The following is a 22,948-nucleotide window of genomic DNA, read 5'->3' as shown; positions in this document are numbered from 1 at the left end:
CCAGCCCCTCGCTGTCCCCACTTTCATTAGCACAGCGCCAGCCCCCTCGCCGGGGGCTCCTGACTATTGGCCCCCCTCCCCGTGCGGGGGGCGGGGTCCGCAGCCGCGCCTTCCATTGGCCAGCCTCCACCTGTGCATGCAAATGAGGCTCCTGCATAATGCAGCGGCCCCGCTAGATAAAGCGGCGGGGCGGCCCCGCGGGCAGGCAGCGCCGCGCACCATGTCCCGCTCCCGCAGCGGCTCCCTGGCCGGCTCGCCCCGCCCGTGGCCCGGCTCCTCGGCCGGCAGCATGTACGGGGGCGCGGGCGGCTCGGAGCCGCGGGCCTCGGGGTCCCGCCTGCAGGCGCTGCTGCCCGGCCTGCGCGCCCACCTGGACTCGCTGGGGGCCGGCAGCCAGCAGGAGGCGCTGCAGGGGCTGAACGAGCGCCTGGCCGGCTACCTGCGGCGGGTGCGGGGGCTGGAGGCGGCCAACCGGGCGCTGGAGGAGGAGATCGCCCAGGTGCGGGCCCGCCGCGGGGGCGCCGGCCAGCGGGACTGGGAGGCCTGCGAGCGGCCCCTGGGGGAGCTGCGCAAACAGGTAGGGCCCAGCCGGGGGGCGCCTGGAGCTGGCCGACCCTGGGGGAGCTCTGGGGACGGTGCTACCCCATCCCTGGGCAGGGCAGGGGCCCTGCTGCTGCGGGTCCCCAGAGAAATGGGACAAGGGGGCCGTCCCGTGTCCCCTGCCCCGTCACCCCTTCCTTAACCTTAGAAAGAGGGCAGAGGGAGTCGGTCTTCTTCTTGGGCCCCCCATCAGGTCTGCGCTGGCAGCCTGACCCCCTCCCTGGGGTGACAGAGCCGGGGTCGAACCTCTGGCCTGCCCTTAGCCCGCTGAGGCCAGACAGGAGCCGGGGCCGAGAGATCTGAGGGCGTAAGGGGTCGGACCCACCCAGTCAGCGCAGGAAGCGTCTCCGAGCTGGCTGTCAGTTTCTGGAGAAGTGCCACGCCCGGTAACCCCAGCTTGCTGGTGCCGCAGTGGTTTGCCCTGAACCGCCAGAACCACCAGGGTGGCGTGCAGGAGCCTGGCCCTTTAGGTCTCATCTCCTGGGGGAGAGAGGGCAGGAACCCAAACTCTGAAAGCTTCTTATTGCCCACGACCAAGTTCTGTGGAAACCCACGCGGACCCAAGGGGGTTCCTGCCCCTGGGAACTCACACTTCCCCCTGTTAGTAGGGCGGCTGCAGGCCTGGCCTAGCCTAGCCCCAGCCAACAATACTCCGGCAAGCTGTCAAACCTTGAGCAAGGATACAACTCTGGGCAGATCAATCCTCTTTCCTTTGTCCTCTCTAACCCTCCGGCCCTGCTGCTCTTTGCCGACAGCCAAGGGGAGACATCGCTGTCAAAAGTCAGGGGGTTAGTTAGGCTTAAATTTTCAGTGGTGACGTTGGCGTCCTTCGGTTTGGGATGCCTTGAAAAGGCCTGATGCTTTCAGACTGTGTGGAGCACCCACTTTCTGAAAACCAGACCTCTTTAGACGTCTCAAGTTACACCCCCAAAACCACCATGTTTTGAAACAAGGGCGCTCAGGGGCTGATCTATCAGGAGCCCCTTGCGCCCGTGAACCGCAGCTGCGGCTTTGTCTGTCTCTCAGTGAATCTCTTCAGGTTTGAAAGTCGCCAGCGGATCCCCTGGTGTCTAATCCCTCCTGTTTCCAACTCAACCAGCCAGGCAGGGGAGAGGAGGGTGAAGTGCCTGCAGAGAGTAGCTGGGCTTCCAGAGTTGCTGAAACAAAATACCTTGTCCTTTAAAGTCCTAACATACCTGTTGGGTGCAGCTGGCTTGCCTGGGCCAGCTGTCCCCACAGCACTGCCTAGCTGGCCTCCAGCTGGCTCTCTTCCCCCTCCCCTGCTTCTGGCAGTCTCTCGGGGCTGATGGTTAAACAGTCACTTCTGCTAAAGCTGCCAAACATGAGCATGTGGGTTTTTCCCTCTCTCCATTATTAGCCTCCTGAGAGTAAACAAAGGTGCCTAGATCCGGATTCCCTGTCTCTGTACAGATCTCGTCATCTGTCCAAACAGTGTGAACAAGGATCTGGACATGCCCTGTGGGTTTCAGCAGACCCAGGGATCAAGCTGAATTCAAGGTCATTGTGACTCTTGCTTCCCTGAATATAGTCATAAATTCAAAGGCCAGAAGGGACCCTTGTGGTCCCACTGCCCAGCCCAGGCCAGAGAACTGCCCCCCAGTCATTCCTAGAACAGAGCGTTTGGAAGAACAGCCCAGTCTGGAATCCCACCATGACCTTGGGCAAATTGTTCCAATGGTTAATTACCCTCATAGTTACAAATTTACACCTTCTTTCCAGTCTGAATGTGTCTAGCTTCGAGCCACTGGATCGTCTCCTTTCTCTGCTAGCGCCAAGAGCCCTTTATTAAATATTGGTTCTCTATGTAGGTATTTATAGACTGTAACCAAGTCATCCCTGAACCTTCTCTTTGTTAAGGTAAATAGCTTGAGCTTTCTGAGTGTGTTGCTATAAGGCATGTTGTCCCACCCTTTAATCCTTCTTGGGGCTCATCACTGAGCCCTCTCCTGTTTATCAACATCCTTCCTGAGAGCAGAATCCTTCCCCCAAGGGAGTCCTGGTCTAGGCATGCAGCAATGGTGGGGACTCCAGAGGATTCCCTGTTCCCAGCTTGGTTCTAGGGGGTGTGCTGTTGGATGAGCCCCTGCTTGCATGGGCTATAAATCTGGAGTCCTCACCACTTGTGGTCATTAAAGATCTAAGAACACAAGAATAGCCACTGTGTCAGACCAATGGTCCCTCTAGCACAGGATCCTTTCTCTACCAGGGGCTGGGGCTAGATGCTTCAGAGGGAATTAACAGAACAGAGTTTTTTTTCAGTGATCCATCCCCGGTCTTCCAGGCCCAGCCTCTGGCAGTCGGGGGCTAGGGGCACCAGGAGCATGTGCTTGTGTCCCTGCCCATCCTGGCTAATAGCCATTGATTGACTTGTCCTCCAGGAACTTCTCTAGTTCTTTTTTGAACCCAGTTAACTGTTGGCCTTCACACCATCTCCTGGCAAGGAGTTCCACAGGTTGACTGTGCATTTGGCCTTGTGTTTGTTTTAAACCTGCTGCCCATTAATTTCATTGGGTGACCCCGATGTGTGTGTTAAGTGAAGGAGGAAATGACACTTCCTGATTCACTTTCTCCACATCATTCATGATTTTGTAGACCTCAATCAGCTCCCCTGAGTCATCTCTTTCCTAAGATGAACAGTCCCAGTCTTATTCATCTCTGATCACACGGAAGCTGTTCCATCCCCCTCATCATTTCTGTTGCCCTTTTCCATACTGTCCCCAATTCTAACTTTTTATTTTATTTTATTTTTTGAGGTGGGGCAACTCAAACTGCATATGGTATTATAGGTGTGGGCGTACCATGGATTTATATAGGGGCACAATGGCACCTTCTCTCTTACTCGCTATCCCTTTCCTAATGGTTCCTAACACTTAATTCTTTCGATTGCTCCTGCCCGCTGAACAGATGTTTTCAGAGAACTAGCCACAACGGCGCCAAGATCTTTCTTGAGTGGTAACTAACTTAGACCCCATCATTTTGTATGTGTAGTTGGGATGATGATTTCCAACGTGCGTTACGTTGCATTTATCAACCTTGAATTACATCTGCCATTTTGTTGCCCAGTTTTGTGAGATCCCTTTGTAACTCTGCGTGGTCACCTTCATCTGGAGAAATTTTGTATCGTCTGCAAACTTTGTCACCTCCCTGTTTCACCCCTTTTTCCCAGCTCCTCTATGAATATGTTGAACAGCACAGGTCCCAGTACAGATCCTCGAGGGACCCTGTTGTTCACCTCTTTCCATGGTGAAAACTGACCATTTATTCCTACTCTTGGTTTCATATCTTATAACCAGTTACTGACCCATAAGACCACCTTCTCTCTTCTCCATATCTGCTTACATTGCTTAAGAGCCTTTGAGGGACCTTGTCAAAGGCTTTCTGGAAGTCTAAGTACAATAGATGCACTGGGTCACCCTTATCCACATGTTTGTTGACACCCCTAAAGAATTCCAATAGCTTGGTGGGGTGTGATTTCCCTCTACGAAAGCCGTGTCGGCTCTTCCCCGCCATATCGTGCTCATCTCTGTGTCCCCTAATCCTGGGGTGAGCAGATGTCCTGATTTTATAGGGACAGTCCCAATTTTTGGGTCTCTTCCTTATATAGGCTCCTATTACCGCCCCACCCCGATTTTTCACATTTGCTGTCTGGTCAGCCTAGATAATTCTGTTCTTTAGTACAGCTTTAACCAATTTGCCAGGTACTGAAGTTAGGCTAACCAACCTGAAATTGCCAGGATCACCTCTGGAGGCTTTTTAAAAGACTGGTGTTACATTTGCTATCTGCCGGTCATCTGGTCCCGAGGCTGATTTAAGTGATAGGTTACGCACCACCGTTCATAGTTCTGCAGGGTCACAGGAGTTCCTTAGAAGTCACGGCACTTCTCACAAGGCTAAGGGTGTTAGCCCGGCTGTCCAGCACCCGTTGCAACGCTGGCCACTACTCTCCACTTCTCCAGATTCCCCCCGCAGTTTCCATTGCACACGATGCTCTTCTTTTTCCTGTCCCAAACTGCCACCTCAGAAGTGGCTGCATTCTGGTGACGGATCCCTGTATATTGCAGCCTGTAAAGTCCACCCCTCCCTGAGAGTTTTGGCTGGAAAACAAGAGCATCCAGTTTGGGCTGGGTGGGTGATTTGTTTAAATATTTGCATCCCAGTCCAGTAGAGAAGCAAGGGACCTTCCCTTCCTCCCAGCCCCTTTCCTGCTGCATTTATAAACGGGAATGAGGAACAGTATATTTCAGATGGGAATATGAGAGGGAATGCACTGGGGCCATCTGAAATGTCTTTTAAAAAACCAAACCCAGTGAACTATTAGCAAAAGATGAATCCTTTCCACCTGCAGGGGGCAGGGTTGACTCACTTTAAATGTCTAAGGACTGATCCAGAAGGGCCCCAGTGTTCAAGCTTGTGTTAAACGTAAAGCGCTCAGGTAGGATTTTCAACAGCACTGGAGAGACTTAAGCACATGGGCCCCAGGGGGTTGCGTGGCAAAGTCCCTTGGGCACATCTGAAAATCTCCCCCTGAAATAGACGTGGCCTTGAGTCTCGTTCCAGAGGGGCTGAGCACCTGCTGCCTTCAGTGAGAGATGGGTGCTCAGCACCTCTGAAAGTCAGTCCACTCATATACCGACTGAATGAGGCCTTCCAAATCTGTCGCTGGGCCAGCAGAGAACTGCCTGGAAGGGAAAGACCTCGCTTACTCTGTCTCCCATCAGACTCCTCAATCATTGTCATATGGAAGCCAGGGGTACCTCCGATAGACCTAATCTTGCACTGACTGCATTGTCTTCTACCTTAGTGGGTCTCTGATCCTGCCACGAGCCCCATGGAGACAGACAGCCCCTCCCTCTCCCTTCTGGGTGAAACGCTGCAGCTGTATCTCGCTGTGCCATCTTCTGATTACGGAAACTCAAGAGCGGGAACCTGGCCAGGTGTCCGAATGGGGGTGGCTAGAAAGGTGGTGCTGAAACAGAGCGGCTTGCTCGGGAAGTTGAGGACTCTTTCTGGAGCAGCGGCGTAGGTCCACGGCTCAACAACATCCGTAGATTCTAACAAGCTCTGGATCCAGCCCAGACTGCAGAAAGCAGCTTGGTTGGAAGCCGCTGCTAGCAGCCGGATTGTCCGTCTCAGTTAAATTCTCCTCCCTGGAACGTGCCTGGGCGATCTGACTCAACGCTACTGGGAAGAGATCCCCACGGGCTGCAAAGTAACAGCTTCTCCCCTGGGGACAGTGTAGCCACCTGCCCTTGGCTTGACTTTGCTGCAACCCAACCCGGTGGCTCGAAGAGCCCCGTGGGGCAAAACAAATGCCTTGTTTTGCTTTGCAAATGTGCCAGTTTCTGAAACATGAAACCCACTGGCAGGTTCCCTCTGTGCTTGAGCTGCGGGTCTGAACTGGTTTCAGGAGGAGCTAAGCTGAAGAGGGGATCAAGGCTGAGATAAGGGCACTGCAGTGGTCAGAGGTCCAATGAGACCCAGGTCACTTCCAGCTTTTGAGGCCCCTAGCCATAATAAAAATAAGACATAGTCTAATCTTGTGCCATCAGAACCGATGTATTTTAATATTTATGAACATTTTAAACCCTGATATGACAATCTATATCTGTTAACAAAAACCTGTTTTTTACCAAATCACATCTCTTATTTGCTTGAATTTGCAGCTCTAAGCTGAGGGTGTTTCACATTTTGGTTCGGGGTGTGTGTGTGTTTGTGTAAAATAACCTGTAATATGTCACTTAGAGACCACAATGGCGGGAGGGCAGGGGGACAGCCTGGCTAGGAGTTGGAAGGACAGCCCAGTGGTTCAGGCCTGGGGTTTTTCCAACCTGGGCTCAATTCCCTGCTCCACCACAGACTCCCTGGGACTTGGGATCTGTGCCCCCATTCTCCCTCTTTGAAAGGGGGACACTAGCCCTGCCCTGCCTGCGAGGGGTAGTGAAGACAAAGGACTGGGAGGTGCTTAGCAGACAGTAACAAGGGGTTACTAGGGGGATGGACCGGCTGACTGGGAGTGGGACCGGGGTTTACCAGGAAGGGAGCGGAGGAGGCGGCCGGAGGGCGAAGAGGGAGGCCAGGGTTTCGAATGGATATTTTCAAAGAGCATCCGCCCTGCGTACCAGGGGGTGGGTGCCTGCCCTATAGGAATCCAGCTCGGTGTGTGCACAGGAATGAGGAAGTCTGGGAGTGGGCAGGCGTATGGAGATGAGGAATAATAAAGATGTAGCATTGATCAGACTGGATCTAATCATCCCTTCTGGCCTTAACCTATGGTAGGGGCCTTTTCCCCTTCCAATTGCTTCACCTTTCATTGATCGCTGTATACAGGTGCAAGCCGAAAGCTAGGCCCAGATTAGGGGCTTGACTTGAGAGATTACAAAGCCCCTACAGCTCTTGCTGACATCAGCAGGGTGCTCAGCCCCTTGGTAAAAGTGACCCTAAGTGACGTAAGACCCTGAGGGAATCTGTGCAGAGCTGAGGCTAGGGTGGCAGGTTGAGTCCCAAGACCCCACCTTTGGCCTGTCTCGCTCAGGGATAGACATGCGGTGATGGACTTTAGCTTCTCTGCAGCTGGGTTCCTCAGCTGTAAGCCACGCTCCCGCCGCTCTGCGGAAAGGGGGGGGAGAGTATACATACTGCCTTTGCTTTAGCATCCCTTCCTGAAGTCCCTTGCCTCTCTTGCAGGTGGAGGATCTCAACATGGACAATGCCAAGCTGCTGCTGCAAATGGATAATGCCAGGCTGGCGGCCGATGACTTCAAGGTCAAGTAGGTCACCTCATTCACCTCACTACTCGTGTCGCAGCCAGCCTGGCCGCTTGAGCTGTGTGTCGAGCAGAGGATGCTCCCCCGGACTGGGGAAACAGACCCGCTCAACAGCTGTGAGCCTGTAGCAATCCACTGCTGCGGCCAAACTCTTCAGAGCGAACGGTGCCCTGAGCTCTGTCCCTGGGGTTTTGTAACAAATGCCCAAGCATTAAAACTCTCTCACAGGAGAGGGACAACGTCCCCAGGTACTAGGTGAGATTCTCTGGCCTGGGCGATGTGGGAGGTCAGACTAGATAGTCAGCGATCGCTTCTGGCCTTAATCTCCGACTCTTAATTCGGATCCCCACATTTCTTCTCTGGAGCAACTCCGTGTGGTTGAACGCTAAGTACGTGTCCACTTCTAACTCCTCCCACTTTCTTCCGGTCACCTCTCCTAGGGTCAAGCTGGAATCCAAGACACCTTGCCCCACGTGGCAGGTGCAAAGTGTCAGTCTAGAATGGTGGGAGTGGATTCCCAATACAATGCGGGGCAGAGAACCTGGTTTCCCTTGCTAGTCTCCCAAACATAAGAACGGCCAAACTGGGTCAGACCAAAGGTCCATCTAGCCCAGTGTCCTGTCTTCTGACAGCGGCCAATGCCAGGTGCCCCAGAGGGAGTGAACCGAACAGGGAATTATCAAGTGATCCATCCCGTTGCCCATTTCCCAGCTTCTGGCAAACAGAGACTGGGGACACTTCAGGTCATGGTTTCCCTTGACCAGCAGCTCCACTTTGGGAGGAAACAGAAGCAAGCCCCTGAATTAGCGTTGCCCTCTGGGATTAGAGGGCATTTCCAAAGGGCCAGTGCTCCAGAGAGGAGCTACTTCCAGGTGGGGCATCCTCTGTTACACAGAGGTGCAGGACAGGTGCTCAGCATCTCCCCTGGATGCTGGTTCTGGGAGAAGTTGCTCATGCCGACCTCCCCTAGCTTCAAGCTCTCTGGGTGCCAGCCCCACATCTCTTTCCTACACACCTTGTTGCCTTCCCCCGACATGACTGAATGTGTTTAACACTGAAGCCTTTCTTTGTAAGATCTGCTAGTCCTGGGGCTGGCTTTGTGGCTTCCCTCGCCATCCTTCTTGGAGGGCAGGACAAATCCACTTTCTGCTGCCTTGAACCATCACACCCAGAACTTTCACAAAGCAACTTGCCTTGCCGAGTTTGAAGGTTCCTGCCCTGGGGGCAGCGACACATAGGGGAGGGAGCTAAGGTGGCTGGCGTTTTCCAGACTACTGGCCACATCAGTGCTTTGAAAGTGCCTGTCTGCATTTCTGTTGTGCCCCTCACCCTGGAACTGGGACATGTCTGAATCCGCAGGCTCCAGCGTTACTCACACCTTGCTGGGTTAACTCGTCCTTGTCTTGATCCAAGAAAGCTTCCTGCAGTAAGAAAAGCTGGTGCTCGCAATGCAATCTGCCTGAAACCCGCTCCTCCGCCTTTTGATCTGATCTCTCCCCTTCCTCCCCCCAGGCTGGAGGCTGAGCAGGCGGTGTGCGACAGCGTGCAGAAGGACACCCAGGGGCTGCGCAAGATCATGGAGGACACCAACTTCCTGCGCATGAAGCTGGAGGCGGAGCTGGAGGGGCTCAAGGAGGAGCTCGCCCACCTGCGCAAGAGCCACAAGGAGGTAACTGCCGGGCAGGGGCAGCTCGGGCTGCCGGAGGCGCGGGAGCGTGGCTGGCCTGGCCATGCTTTGACTGGGGTGACGGTGCTTGGGGGCGTGGCAGAGGGGTGACCAGCGCAGGACCGCGCGCGAACGGCTAACATCCCGTTACCCTTTCCGCAGGAAGCGGAGGCCCTCGGGGCACTGATTGCTAACTCCGACGTGACCGTGGAGGTGGATAACCCGAAGAAGCAGGAGCTGAGCGAGAGCATCGCCCAGATCCGGAAGCAGTACGAGAAAGTGGCCGAGCAGAACCGGCATGATGCCGAGAGCTGGTACAAGGACAAGGTGAGGGGAGAACCGAGCAGAGCGGCTGCCACTCCGCGCCGGGACGGCCTCTGGCGTAACCATGGTGTCCCTCTCCTTTCCCATAGTTTGACACGCTGTCCCAGGAAGCGAACGTGAACACCCAAGCGCTGGAGGAAGCCAAGAGCGAGCTGAGTGAGCTGCGCCGGCAGCTTCAGGGCCTGGAGATTGAACGCCAGACCCTCCAGAAAACGGTGACAAGACCCTGCTTTCCCCCAGCTCTGTTCCTGGCAGCACGTGCTGCTTCCCTGGCAGGGCAACATTCTCCTCCTGCAGCCTGAGGAAGCAGGGGTTTGAGATGGGCAGGGGGGGGAACCATCCAAGACCCACTCCTGGGTGGGGCCGGGTTCTTCCTTCTACCAGTGAGCCTCTTTCCCGAGGAAGGAGGTGAGGTTTGCACTCTTATTGCCCCTCTCCTAAAGCTGTGCAGTGAGCCAGGTAAAGGAGGGACTGAGTTACACGCCCCGGAAGGATGCATCTGCCGTGTCTTCTCCCCCGAATCCTTGCAGGCCCGACCTGAAACTGACCACGGCATCAGTCTCTCTGGTTACAGCTCCACTAAACCTTAGCAAGAGCCATGCCCTGGCCTGGAAAGGGACCCTGCTGTAACCCCTAGGCGCCAAATGAGCCGGTCCCAATGTCCGCTACACAGTCACAGGGCGAGCAGCTGACCCCATACCAGCGCCAGCGGGGATGGAGGGTTTTTAAAAAGCTGCCTCGAAGTCTCAGGCTTTACTGGCCAGACTCCCCCCAGCTGCTGCGGTACCAGTCTCGTCCCCTGCTCAGATGCAACAGCCCGGAGAGCACTGACCCCACACATGCTTGTGGAGAGACCAATAAACTAAGTGCCCAAATTATGGGGTGAGCCTAGGTCCGATCTGAGCATTAATGGCACGGGAAGGAAAAGGCACCTGCCTCAGACGGGTGGGAGCTCAAGTGCAACTGCCTATCAAGCCATCCAAGTCCCAGGATGTGGTGGGTGCATTGGTCCCTCCCCACATTGCTCTGGGGTAGAGCCCCGCAGCCAGGGGCTGGTGTTCCCGGGCTGATGCAGGCCCCCGTGGCCTAGCGATTGCGTTGAGATCCGTGAGTGAGGTGCACACGGGCTGTCAGGTAATTGCTTTGAGCCCTGCTCCTATCCAGGTGGAGACCCTGGAGAACACGTTGGAGAACACACAAGCCCGCTACAATGACCAGCTGGAGAACCTCGATCACGTCATTGCCAAGCTGCAGGAGGAGCTGGCCAGCTGCCGGGCAGACCTGGAGCGGCAGGCCCGGGACTACGAAGCCCTGCTGGATCTGAAGAGCAAGCTGGAGAATGAGATCAGTCAGTACAGCCAGCTGATTGAGGGAGTGACAGACAGGTAATTGCATGGGGCCATGAACACTCCAGCCGTTGCTCTCCCTCTATCCAGCTGGCTTTGGGGCCCCCGAGTGCTACCAACCCTTGGAAGTCACTCTTAGTTTCTCTGCTCCTGTTCAGTCACCAGATATGGGGTCTTCCCCCTCCTGTTCAGGGCTGATTGACTGAATCCCAGGTAGCTTTGTCCTGCCAGCTCCCACGCCCTGCTTTATCATTTCCTTCGGCTGGGTGTCCTTGCTGGATGCAGGATGAAATCAGCATTGGCTGGGGTGTGGTCTCTGATCTGCCAGCATTGCACTGACAGGTCTTCTTTATCTGCGCTTTTGGATAGGAAAAGATAGCCCAGGGCCCTTAACTGGGAGCCGAGCAGGATTCTAACCTCCTGCACCTGGTGGAAAGGCGTTGACCAGAGCAGGAGCGAGTGGAGTGTGGTTTTTTAGCCCATGTAACAGAGTCATGTTGTTCCCAGCCATGAGACTCTGCAAGCCCTAGTTGCCAGGCAGATTGTAGTCATAGCAGCTGCTATGAAGAGAGGAAGCCACAAAAGACATGCAAATCCCATGGTCACTACAGCTGCAGTTGCCCAGGGCTATTGAGGGAGAGGTGCCCCCTGTAAGCAAATCCCACCCCCCAGAGGGACGGGGATCTCACAAACGCGGCCACGTTTTGTGTTTGCAGAGAGGAATTTCTGAATCCAGCCACCATGGGTGCGTGAGCCCGTGGGGTGCCATTAGCGTAGGGGTACTAGTTAGCTGGAGAGCAACCTGCTTCGCTGTACACGTCTGCCCTGGCCCCAAGCTGCTTGCAAGCTTCCTGTGTGATCACGCTCAGCGTGCCAGAACCATGTCCTGTCTTGTCTAGCTACTGTTCCTCTTCTACCAATGCGGCCGTGTCCTTCAGCTTGGTCTTCTGTCCTGTTCGAAAGCAGAGTTCCAGGCCTGGCATGTTCGGCGGCAAACCACGACACGTCCAGCTCCCGAAAACGTGGTAGGGGAAATGGGACCTGGAAGGAGGCTGGCTCCATTCAGTCATCTAAGAAGCATCTTGCTGAAGCATATTGATGCATTGGCCCATTGGGCTAACAGCTAATACTTCTACAAAGGCCTCACAACCCTCCGGCTGTCCAGTAGTCACACCCTTCACACACAACACTGAGCTAATCCCCTAGTCTCTGCACCCAGACTTGGCTAACTGCAGCCGGGTAACTCCAGCTGTTCTACGTCACCCCCTGGCACGTCCTCTTCAACACTCCCTGGCGTGAGTCCGTGCTCCGCAGCACTGATCTGAGCAGAGGGGAGCTGCGGGATGCTGGTGCCAGTCGAGTAACCCCTTTTCCCTTCTCTCTCAGGCTCCCGGAGGCAGACCATTAAGGTGGCGGTGGTCACAGCCCAGGAGATTGTGGAGGGGAAAGTGATTGCACAGTGATCAGAGGAAGTAATTCAATCAAGAGGCAAATCTCGATCTACCGCTGCTGCATTTAAAACTCATTTTAGTATGCTTTAACAAGCCAGGGTGTGGGTTGCATTGTCCTCTGTAGAGGTCTGTACTCTGCTGTGATAGGAATACTGCTGAATAAAGATCTTCCAAGCACTTTGAAATGGCTCCTGTTACCTCTGGTTTGTCCGGACACCAGTGTGGGATGCACCATTTAGCTCACACCCCAAAAAGACACCAAGGAAGCCAGCCACTGGAAGCTCCCAGGGTGAGAGGCAGCTCACAGATGGTACCTACCAGTAGTTAAGTGAAATAGCAAAGATCAGCCTGGGCATTAGGCTCTGCTGTTGTCAGGACTAAGAGGGGCTGCCTCAGTGCTGGATGTCTTCTTTCATAGAAGATCAGGGTTGGAAGGGACCTCAGGAGGTAGCTAGTCCAACCTCCTGCTCAAAGCAGGACCAACCCCAGCTCAATCATCCCAGCCAGGGCTTTGTCAAGCCTGACCTTAAAAACCTCTCAGGAAGGAGATCCCACCACCTCCCTAGGGAACCCATTCCAGGGCTTCACCACCCTCTGAGTGAAATAGTTTTTCCTAATATCCAACCTAGACCTCCCCCCACTGCAACTTGAGACCACTGCTCCTCGTTTTGTCATCAGCCACCACTGAGAACAGCTGAGCTCCATCCTCTTTGGAACCCCCTTCAGGTAGTTGAAAGCAGCTTTCAAATCCCCCCTCATTCTTCTCTTCCACAGACTAAACAATCCCAGTTCCCTCAGCCTCTCCTCATAAGTCACTGCTCAGATCCTTACAGTCAGGGGTTAGCAAGGAAGAGAAGTGCAGCTTGTAACAGTTCAGTGATCCCACTCCCCAACTTCTCAGGCCACAGAGGGGTTTCTTACCACACACCAAGTCATCCTCTGGGTCTTCAGCAACGCACTTATTTGTGGCTCCCACAGTGTGATCCCAGGTGCATTATCCTACTCCTGGGGCTGGACCCCAACCCTTCCCCTGCCTGGGGCGTGTTCAATAAGCTCATCTTTTATTTGTGCAGGGACAGGAAAAGGCCCACAGGGACCTGAAAAGTGAAGGCATTCCTGTGGGGCTGCTGGCTTGCCCTGGCCTGCCCAGTACACACAGCAGTATGACTGCTCTGGGGAATAGCAAGTATGAGAAAACAGGCCCAGAAAGTTTCAGGCTCTGCTCATCCATGGAGCAACACTCACATGCACCCAGCTTCGATGCCCTATTTCCACAGGCTGCTCCCACAGTACCCCATGCGTGGCCTGCTGTTCCTTCCTACACAAAGCTGCTTTCCTCCTCAATTACCCTAGCACCTCAGCACTCTAGCCATGAACCACCATCACACTGTGCCGGGGGCTGTAACACACAGTCCCTGCCCCACTGATGCTTGCAGGCTACTTACAAGGACAACCTGTAATGGGACAGGCTTATATTCCTAGGTGCTGTTAAAATGAATTGAATGAGAGCAAACAGTAGCTTCACACAGAGGCGAGAGCCTGCAGGGACGATTCTTTTCTCTCTTCAGTACTGTCCTGATATTCACCTCCACCCAAATGCAGCAGAAGGGTGGAAGTGGAGGGATAACCAGGGGCTTAGAGCGATCCAAGGTGCTATGGAGGGAGGTGGTGTGAAGTAACACACAGCACCTCTGACAGCAGCCAGTGGACTGCCCCAGTAACCTTACCTAGCAAGGCTGGCCTGACTTCCTCCTTCACTGTGTTGTTTAAAATGGAATTGCCTAGTTTTTTAAAAGAAACGAAGGTAGAGATGTTCCCACATCTGCAACTGGCTGCTGGGCAACAGTGAAACACCCGCACAGCACGGATCACCAAGAAGGCAGGAGTCCTGGCCTCAATTCTGCACACTTTTCTATACCCCGGTGGAGTCAGGGCTCCCTTTACATTGTCCTAAGCTACACCCAAGTGTGCAGAGTCCAGCGGCACAGAGCAGGAAGGGACCACACTGTATTAGTGAGCGTGTGCAGAGGTTTTACGCCATTCACTCTTCACACGTCAGGCGATTTTCACAAGAGCAGAGGGCACTCTAGGGCCATCGCCCGGCAGCAGTTCCCGTTTCAGTTCCATTAGCTGGGGCACCCCAGCTGGTCAAGGATCACATTACAGGGGAGAAAATACCTTCACCTCCATTTTTCAAAATCAAAGCCACCTTTGGTTCAGCTCTGGAAAACAGTCACTCCTGGGCTGAGCCTGATGTTGCCAAATTTCAGCCCAAAAGATTGAAGATGTTACAAGCGAGTGAAAGTGCTTAGACCAGAAATGCTTGCTCAACCTACACTCTGTCCGGGACTACTGGGAAGTGCTAAGGGAACTTCATAGGGCTTTTCCAGGTCTCATTTCTAGAACAATCCAAACTCCCACAAGCCGTTAAGATAGAAAGATCTCCTTTATTAATGAACCCCAACAGTATTTCTTCAGATACAGGAGTTTTGAACTCAAATACTCAGAAGAAAACAAGTTAATATTGCATTATTCTCGTAAGAAATACTGCAACTCATTACCAGAAATATATTGCAAAGCAAAACAGCTTGGAAAAAAAAAGAAAAAGAAAAGAAATTAAACTGATCAAAATGGAATTAAGGTGGTTGTTTTTTTGTTTGTTTTTTTGAACTAGTAAGTCCTTGCAAGCACAGCTCGTTTCCGCAGATTACTTCCCAAACTTGTACAAAACAGAACCCGATTGGTTGTATTCCTTAAGAGCCCAGAGAGGTGCAACATTAAAAGCTACGATTATCAAGTAGCAAGTGCTCCAGCCTTCTGACTTCAGCGGCGGCCTCCGCCACACCCCATGCGTTAACGGGATGCGAACGTCTTCCCCCTGTAAGGAGCAGAAGGGCAATATTAGGGGTATTCTCTTGCCAAGTATCACACACGTTACTCAGTCACAGTACAGTTCCACATTGACATCCATCATGCTCCCTTTCAACATAGGCGAGACAATGCCGTTTGGGGAAGGGAGGCCGTGGAGAGGATTTGGGGGAGTGTTTTCAAGGGGGAGCTCAGCAAGCTGAAGGGGAGGCTGTTCCACCCAAGAGGGGAAAGAGGAGAGGGAGAGAAGTGCAAGGAGCATGGAAGGAAATGACAGCAGATACGTGGTCATGGTTATGGAAGGCCTGGAAGAAGAGGACAAGGAGCAGAAGCCAATGAAGGGACTGGAGTGGCAGGAGGGGAAGATGCCTAGACTATGTGCACACGCCCCAAGACATAGGGTGACCAGCTGCAGAGGATCAGTCACAGTCTGGTTTGCTTTCCTTGGGCAGTTTGCTGCGAGAGGGTTCAGTGGAGGAAGCCTCCATTCACCAGAGCCAGACGGATACGAGCATGGATGACAGCAAGGCACCATGTGGGTCTCTCAGAACCAGTAACATTATGACCAAGAGGGTTTCTCTACACAGCAACGTGAGCCATGGGTTATAGTGGGACTCGAGTCAGCTGACCCCCGCAGGAAGCCTGGGCTTGAGCGCCAACACTGTATTGTAACCCTGGGTTAAGGATTTTCTGACCCAGGCTCGAATCTAGGGCTCTGGCCTCCATGCTGCAGTGCACAGACCAGGGTCAAAGTAACCTTATCCCAGAGTGCGTGGCCCCCCTCCCGGCCTCCGTGTCGACACTCTAGCCCTACAAATGTGTGGCACTGTGGGAAAACTCAACTGCCCACCCTGTCTCCTCACTGTGACAGTGCTGCGGACAGGACTCAGGTGCTGTAAGGAGCAGGAGTTCATAAACAGCGTAATTAGCTCCTTCAGTGGCTGTCCCCGTAGGATGACTGCTGCCCGGGGAGGGTTTATACTGAACCGATTTGTGAACTGGGCTCGCCAGCTCCAGGCTGAGTCAGGCTGGCGGGAAAATGCCCAGAGGCATCTGTTCTGAGGATAATTAGGACATCAGTCTCCAGGGCCATCAGATGATTAAACTGAAACTTTGCAAAGCTGAACGTTTAAAATGGGTTGTTCAATGAAGGGGTTTTTGGTTGGTTGGTTTTTTATTTATTTTTTTCTGTTTTGAAGTTGACATAAGATGTAGGTTTCAGAGGAAAAACACTCGCACATACCAGCCTGGCGGCTGCCAGCTACAAACTAGTGAAGTGCATCCTCTGGGCTTGGGGAGCAGTGTGCTCCAGCACCCCTCCGAGATCAGAGGTGGATTATGGTTTTGTGGGGCCCTGGGCCCGAGCAAGCGGCCGTTCTCCCGCCCCAGCGCGGTTGCTGGGGAAATGGGGGTTGTGGCACAGGGGCTTGTCCTGCCCCCCAAGTCCAGCACTCCTGCCGGAGAGCAGGGTCAGGGAGTGCCAGGTGAGCAGGCAGGCGGAACAGGGCATGCCCACTTTTCCAGGTCCCCCGGGCACTGGCCCCGTTGGCCCAGTGACTAATCCACCACTGCCTGGGATCCCTTATTCCTGTACCTGCCATGCCCCAGGAGGCAGAGATAAGGGATCCCTGGGAGGATGTGGGGAATTTTGGGGCTGGCTCCCACTCAGCACCCTGACAGTGCACACTAGCCAAGCAGCTCTGCATGCACAGCCCCAGGGAGTGGGAGCAGCCAGAGTGTTGGGGGTCATCCTCCCCTGGCCATGCTGAGCAGGGAGCTCTGCCACTCCCTCTCCCTGCAGGGCAACTCAGGCAGCGCGCACCAAAATCTGACTGTGCTCTTGTGACTCAAGCAGCTCTCTTTGCAAAAAACGTCTTCTGATAGGTCTCCACTGAAAACCCTGCAGGCTCTCTGGTAGCATGCTTGAAGACCAGTGTTCAGCAGACAATGGGTTTATACTGATCTCAGCTGTTATCTTTGCAAAGAGACGTGTGGTTTCCATTTGTAAGCAAGTGCAATAGATTGCATCACAGACTGTTAGCATGGAGAGGACTAAGGAAGTTGCCCCAAGGAACTCTGGGATACAACTGGAAGAACTGGAGCACTAGAATGGGTTTCCTAGGGAGGTGGTGGAATCTCCATTCTTAGAGGTTTTTAAGGCCTGGCTTGACAAAGCCCTGGCTGGGATGATTTAGTTGGGGTTGGTCCTGCTTTGAGCAGGGGGTTGGACTAGATACCTCCTGAGGTCCCTTCCAACCCTGATAGTCTATGAGTCTATGAATTCTGGGACCCAAGTCAAGCTGGGGCTGCAAGCATACACGAAAGCAATAGGGCTCGGACCCTAGGTCCCAAGTTAACATGGGCTCGGACCCTCCAGCCCTGCAGGGTCCTGGGACCCTAGGTTCGAGCCCTAGGTTAACACAATTGGTGTGTGGAAGCAAGGGGGGTTAGGTTTGAGCCTAGGCTTACGTTGCTGTGTAGACATACCCCTAAGAGGCTCCAATGCACTGGACAGATGTGACATGAGGAGGAAGAAGCATTTAAAAGTCATTATCAATGCTCCAGCTGTGGCAAAACTCCCCTCAGAAACGCACCAACTACCTTCTGGGGAGCGAACACAGCAAACACCCGCAGCTAACTGGGACCAAGCAGTTCTGCCCTCTGCCCTCCGCCAGGCAGGCCCAACAGCACAGAACCGTTTTGTAAGAGGAGAGAATTTTCTATCATACTAAACCCCCCAGACCCTGCTCCCGGCACCTGGAATTTCCCCAGTGCAAACCGTTAACTCAAAATGAATCAGCGTGTGACACCACAGCACCATGGCGGAGGCTTTAAGCTACCCACGGCTGCCGAAGGGCATGTGGAAAAGGCTGAGAAGGGCGCACCTAAACCACCACCACCATTAGTAGTGGGCAATATTGGATTAAAAATGAGCCCGGCCCCTTTTCAGTAAAGCCAGCTACAGTCTGAACATTGAGAGCGCGCAGAGGGCTGTCTTGAAAGCCTGCTGGGACTTGCACTATCATCTCTCTAGGGACGCAACATTTCTGCATGTGGTTCTTTTGTTTCTTCCTGATGTTTTGCTGTTCCACACACCTATGAACACATAACAAACCTGAGTATTTCCATGGCAAGACTCCCTGCATGGCTGAGCCACTTCTAAGGCCCCCCAAATATCATTCCTCTCACTGGAACAATCCACTTCTTCAGAGTGGCCTCTTACTCCAGGTGCTTCAATGGACACACAATATTTGCACTGGGCCCAAAATCTGGCTTTTGAAGATATTCTACAAGGCTTAATGGAAATTCCAGACCCACTGGACAATCCCCAAAACAGTCACTCATTGCAGACCAGTGCAAAGGTGAAACTGACATGTCTATTTTCACAGCCCAAGCTGAGTGAGGTGCAAAATGTGAACCAAGCGCAATTAGTGTTAAGTAAATGAGATTTCCACCAGCCCCAGAGATTTTATACGTAGCTTTTCAAAGTATGATTCATAGGCAGTAATGTCACTTTAAGGGACAGGAGAGGCACGGATCACTTCATCAGCCACTAAGATGTGTTCAGGGATCCTGGATAAGGCCGAGGGTCCCTGCCCAGAACCCCTCCCATCTTTAACTCCACTTACAGCTCCGAAATAGGCATCGTTTGCAGTATGTCTACACCCTGCCAAGCTCTGTCCATCTCCGGGTTCACACACACACCGACTGGCTGGTCCCAAAGCTCACCACAGCAATATGTGCCTTAGGGACAGTTCTCTGTGACGGCACTGCACGTGACCTGTGAACCCCCCCAGGGCATTTCTTCCGACTCGCGAGGAGAGATGCCATGACAGCTGGCACCAGACTAACCTGCTGCTCATGCCAATTACTAGTCAGTTCCTGTACAGTCATCCTGCTAGATAAGCAAGTAGCATTAGAACAGTAAATGGAACATTAACGGCAATTTGGTACTATCTACTTTCAAACCCCCAGCTTTCCTGACTAGCCCTTAAGAGGACTGATTGCTGGCAAGACCACCGAGCCAGCTGCCTTTCTGCTGTACCTATCTGCTGTTTCATCTCTTGGCCTCAACTGCTCTGCCTGTCAGCCTTTGGCTCTGGACCTTGACACCTGTGCGGGACTCTGTCTGCTGAAGAGAGTCGCCAGCGAACTGTCTGGCATGGAAGAGGCTCCTGCGAACAAGAAAGCGAGCGGGGAAATAAGCAAATGAGATACGAGCTCATCTTAATCCTCTCCCACATCGGGGTTATGCTCTTGTATCCAACCCTCCATAGCTCACTCAACCCCCAGCCCCCTTGCTCACCATCTGCCCTGCCCTCCACCAGGACAAACCTGTTCCCTCTCTCTGTGGGAAGGGCTCAGCGATGGATGCCAACGTCTTCCTCATCAAGAGGCCTAGTCCAGCTGAGAATTGCTGTGTGGTTTCTCTATGCCCCTCCAACAGCCTTAATCCAGATTTGGTCACTCTGCCGTATCTAGGGGGAGAGGTAGTTCTGCCCCCATCCTGTCTAGGGATCAGAGGCAGTAAGCTGTGACCGACGGCTATCCCATATTATAATAGGGAAAGTTAATATGCTTCTGGAAATGGGCAAGATGTCCTAGCTCATTCTCCTTTGGGCCCTAAAGCAGAGTTTAAACTAACTAAGGAGATCTGAACTCCAGCCCTGAAAGGGCCAAACTTATTGATCATCATCAAAAACACATGCAAGAAGCTTCCTCAGCACTCAATTACAGAACTGCTTAAAATCCTTCCCTTCAGAGCCAACGAACACAACCCCCCATGCGCTAGGACTGAGCTCCCAAACTGTCTGCTCTTTAACAGCAAAACAGGGCAATTTAAGGTACTTACTGAGGTCAGTCAAGACAAGAACTACCTGTTTAAATGGAGGCAGACAGACATTTTAGCTTTCCCCCATCATCTAGGCTAGCCAGGTGTGAGATAAAAGCCTTTATTTCCCTTGAAAACAGGCAGTTAAGTGGGATTCACACACAGAATAGCTGCAGGTGTTGGGCTTTAACCAAACTGCAGGCAGGTCAGCCTTTCCCAATTCTCAAGGCTGACCCTTCCCCCTCAGAGGTTCCAGGATTAGCTGGGGAGAGAGGACCAGTGCAGACTTACAAGAGACTGTCACAGGATTATGCCCTGATGCTCCAGCCCTTCTTGTCTGAATGACAGAATCACATCTATACTGTCGCATCGTAAGCTAACGGCTAGTTCTCACGTTTTGATTTTCTGGGATTCTCTTTTGCTCACAGGGCAGCGGAGACATAATGCAACTGCTAACATCTACCGTGCGTTCAATGCTGAGAGCGCTTTACAGCCATCCTCCACCTCCTGCGGACGGCGGCGGGCAATGGCACCATCCCCATTTCACAGAAACGGGAACAGAGGCAGAGCAGCAACTTCACTTGTCCAAGACCACAGAGTCAGTGTAAGGGAAATCCAGCCTTGGGTTCCCCAGACACGCTCCAAGGCTCCCAGTCGGAGGGAAGAACCTGTCTGATACCTGAAAGTGAGTTTGTTTTTCAAATGCAGGTGTGAAGGAAAAGTCTGCCACTCTGAGATTTGAGTTTAGGTTCCGTGAAGGTTTAAAGGTGAAATGTGCTAACTAATTAGTCCGCAGTCAGATCCCTTAGTTAAGGGTGAATGTTTGAGCCAACTTCTTAGCCTGGGATGGGCTGGCCCGGCCCGTGAATACTTTTCACCGGGTTTATAAACTATGCATGTGCCTAGTCCACATTTACGTTCCACACTTGAGTGGAGCATGGATGAGCTCTACTGATAGATTCTGAAGGGAGTTGCCGAAATGCGAGAATATCTAACAAGAGGCAGGACATTCAGAGTTAAGTTGACAGCATTTAACACGCTACTCTTCTGCCTTAAGGGTGACAGTTTTAGGGATGAGCCGTCAGCCTTTCCTCAAAGTTTCGATTTTCTCCTAACAATATTTAAATATGGAGGAGAGTTGCGTTTAATTTAACAAGGTTTTAATTCTAGGTACAAAGTCAACCCCACAATCTGGAGAATCAATGCACTTTCTCTCTGTGAAGGAAAGGCCCTGGAGTGCGTGTTAGACTAGCTACTGCAAAAACTCTGCCAGCAGAGAGCCATGCTAGCCCAGCACTTGGGATGCTTTGTTCCGCACACTTCAGCAATGCCGTTTATACAAAAGATGCTATATACATAGGTATCAAAATGCTTCCTGTCTCCAAATCTGCTGCCTACCACCAACCCAGATCTACCCCTTTCAGAATTGAGAAAATGCCCTCCTGGGAAAGGCAGAGTGCACTTTACAAATAAGCTGGATTATTAAAAAAAGAGAAGGTCAGACAGCAGAAGCCTTTAAATAACCAAGCTTGTTAAAGAACATCATAAGGTTCTCTATTCTACTGCCCTCTTCCCAGGGCTTCCTGGGCTCTGGACAAAAGAATTCTACTCCATTTTATAACCATGCTTACTCACCAGGAATGCCTTTCCAATGTGCGCTTACCACGCAAAGCTATTGAGAACCTCTCCAACACACACTGTACTGGCTGTGACGTGACCTGTGTTCACGAGACTCTTACAGGCCCACGAGTCCCGGCTTTGATACTCACGTGATTGTTTTCATTTCCTTCTTCTCCGCGTCTGGACGGGCACGGTTCAGCACCTTGAGGAAATCTGACGTTTTTGCCCTCATACGCGTGTGAATATAGGCCTGGGTTGCATTACAAAACAAACGCTGAAGGTTCCATTCGCACACTTTGGTTTTCAAACATCAGCTGGTATCATCCTAACACGACTAAACCCTGAACCCCGAGGGCTGGCCTGAGGGGTGGAGCGCGCATACTACCCTGTGGGGATCACGGACAGAACCGAAGAAGAGGGCAGGGTTTAAAACATGCCCCCTCTGCAAACTCAATTCCACATTCAGGGATTATGCAGCATGTGGCATTTCCGAAGGGCTACACGCTCTGCTCTCAGCGTTGGAAGCACGTGAAGCTGAGAGGTGGAGATGAACTCTGCATTTAAGACCCTCCCCCGCCCCTCCAGAACCCAGCGTTACATGAAATCAGCACAGTCCCCGCTGTACCTTGGAGCATTTGATATGATAGTGCAGGTAGTCCCGGAACGTGTGGATCAGGTTGATGGTGTTGTCCCTGGCAGCGGGGTTGGTGTGGCGGGGGAACAGCACTGGAAAGATAAAGCAACAGCGCAAGGAGTTTTATTTCCGACCCAGGCTGAGCACCAGCTAGGAAGAGTGGCAGAGGCAGACACACCCACGTCTCTCGGATATGAACAGCTACAGAAGAGCTGTTTGAATACATGAGCCTGAACACACACGAGATCCATGCAAGAGCCCTTGCCTGCACCATATGCCTGAATGGCACTTGGAATTTTAACACAAGGCTTAACAGCACTGCTCCAAAATTTGCCGTCTCAGAGTCACCCATGGCAACACTGACAGCTGTACGATCTGATAGTCTGGTTGACACAGGTGACTGGAGTTAATCTGAAGATGATCACATCGTAGTACCTGCAAAAAGTACTTCTCATTCACTTTTCCTAAGCTTGACGAATGTCTTTCAACAGACACCTTAAGAGGGCAGAGAGGCAAAATAAACTAAAAACTGGTCTGTTCAGTGAATGAAACATGGAAAGAAACCTAATCCCACCTGTCTCTTCTAAACTAGTAACAAAGACCCCATACATATTTTCTACTAATGACAGAGCAGAAATCTTCTTCCTGATCTAATGCATAGAGAAAACCTCATGACCATGAAGATTTAAGAGGCCAGGTAGAGAACGTGTGATTTTACATGGCAAATCAATACTGTATTCACGTCAGAATTCTACCCTTTGACATGACCCTTGCTCATCACCAGACCCTGCCAATCACCCCACCCCCAACTACAAGCTGACAG

The 22,948-nt window shown here is 52.6% G+C and overlaps 2 protein-coding genes across 4 annotated transcripts in view; one reads left to right on the top strand and one right to left on the bottom strand.

The window, feature by feature from the left end:
• Positions 1 to 151: 151 nt before the first annotated feature.
• LOC140895390 (keratin, type I cytoskeletal 18) lies at positions 152 to 12,357 on the top strand. Its single transcript, XM_073304937.2, has 7 exons — positions 152 to 577; positions 7,306 to 7,388; positions 8,898 to 9,054; positions 9,214 to 9,378; positions 9,465 to 9,590; positions 10,540 to 10,760; positions 12,108 to 12,357. The coding sequence occupies exons 1-7, from the start codon at positions 221 to 223 to the stop codon at positions 12,127 to 12,129; spliced, it is 1,131 nt and encodes a 376-aa protein (XP_073161038.1). The 5' UTR covers positions 152 to 220; the 3' UTR covers positions 12,130 to 12,357.
• A 2,242-nt stretch (positions 12,358 to 14,599) lies between these two features.
• ARPC2 (actin related protein 2/3 complex subunit 2) overlaps positions 14,600 to 22,948 on the bottom strand; it is a 34,184-nt gene continuing 25,835 nt past the window's right edge. For 2 of the 3 annotated variants that reach the window (XM_073304931.2, XM_073304933.2), the window contains exons 8-11: positions 22,117 to 22,217; positions 21,641 to 21,741; positions 19,086 to 19,215; positions 14,600 to 15,050 (exon numbers count right to left, since the gene is read on the bottom strand). In XM_073304931.2, the coding sequence (XP_073161032.1) occupies positions 19,098 to 19,215; positions 21,641 to 21,741; positions 22,117 to 22,217 (320 nt within the window). In that variant the 3' untranslated portion in view covers positions 14,600 to 15,050; positions 19,086 to 19,097. The remainder of the gene's footprint in view (positions 15,051 to 19,085; positions 19,216 to 21,640; positions 21,742 to 22,116; positions 22,218 to 22,948) is intronic. The other variant, XM_073304932.2, reaches the window with a different exon arrangement.

This window comes from Lepidochelys kempii, chromosome 11 (genome assembly GCF_965140285.1).
Source record: "Lepidochelys kempii isolate rLepKem1 chromosome 11, rLepKem1.hap1, whole genome shotgun sequence".
Classification (NCBI taxonomy): Eukaryota; Metazoa; Chordata; order Testudines; family Cheloniidae; genus Lepidochelys; species Lepidochelys kempii.
Note: the sequence above shows the minus strand (reverse complement) of the source record. Positions and strands in the feature narration are given on the sequence as shown.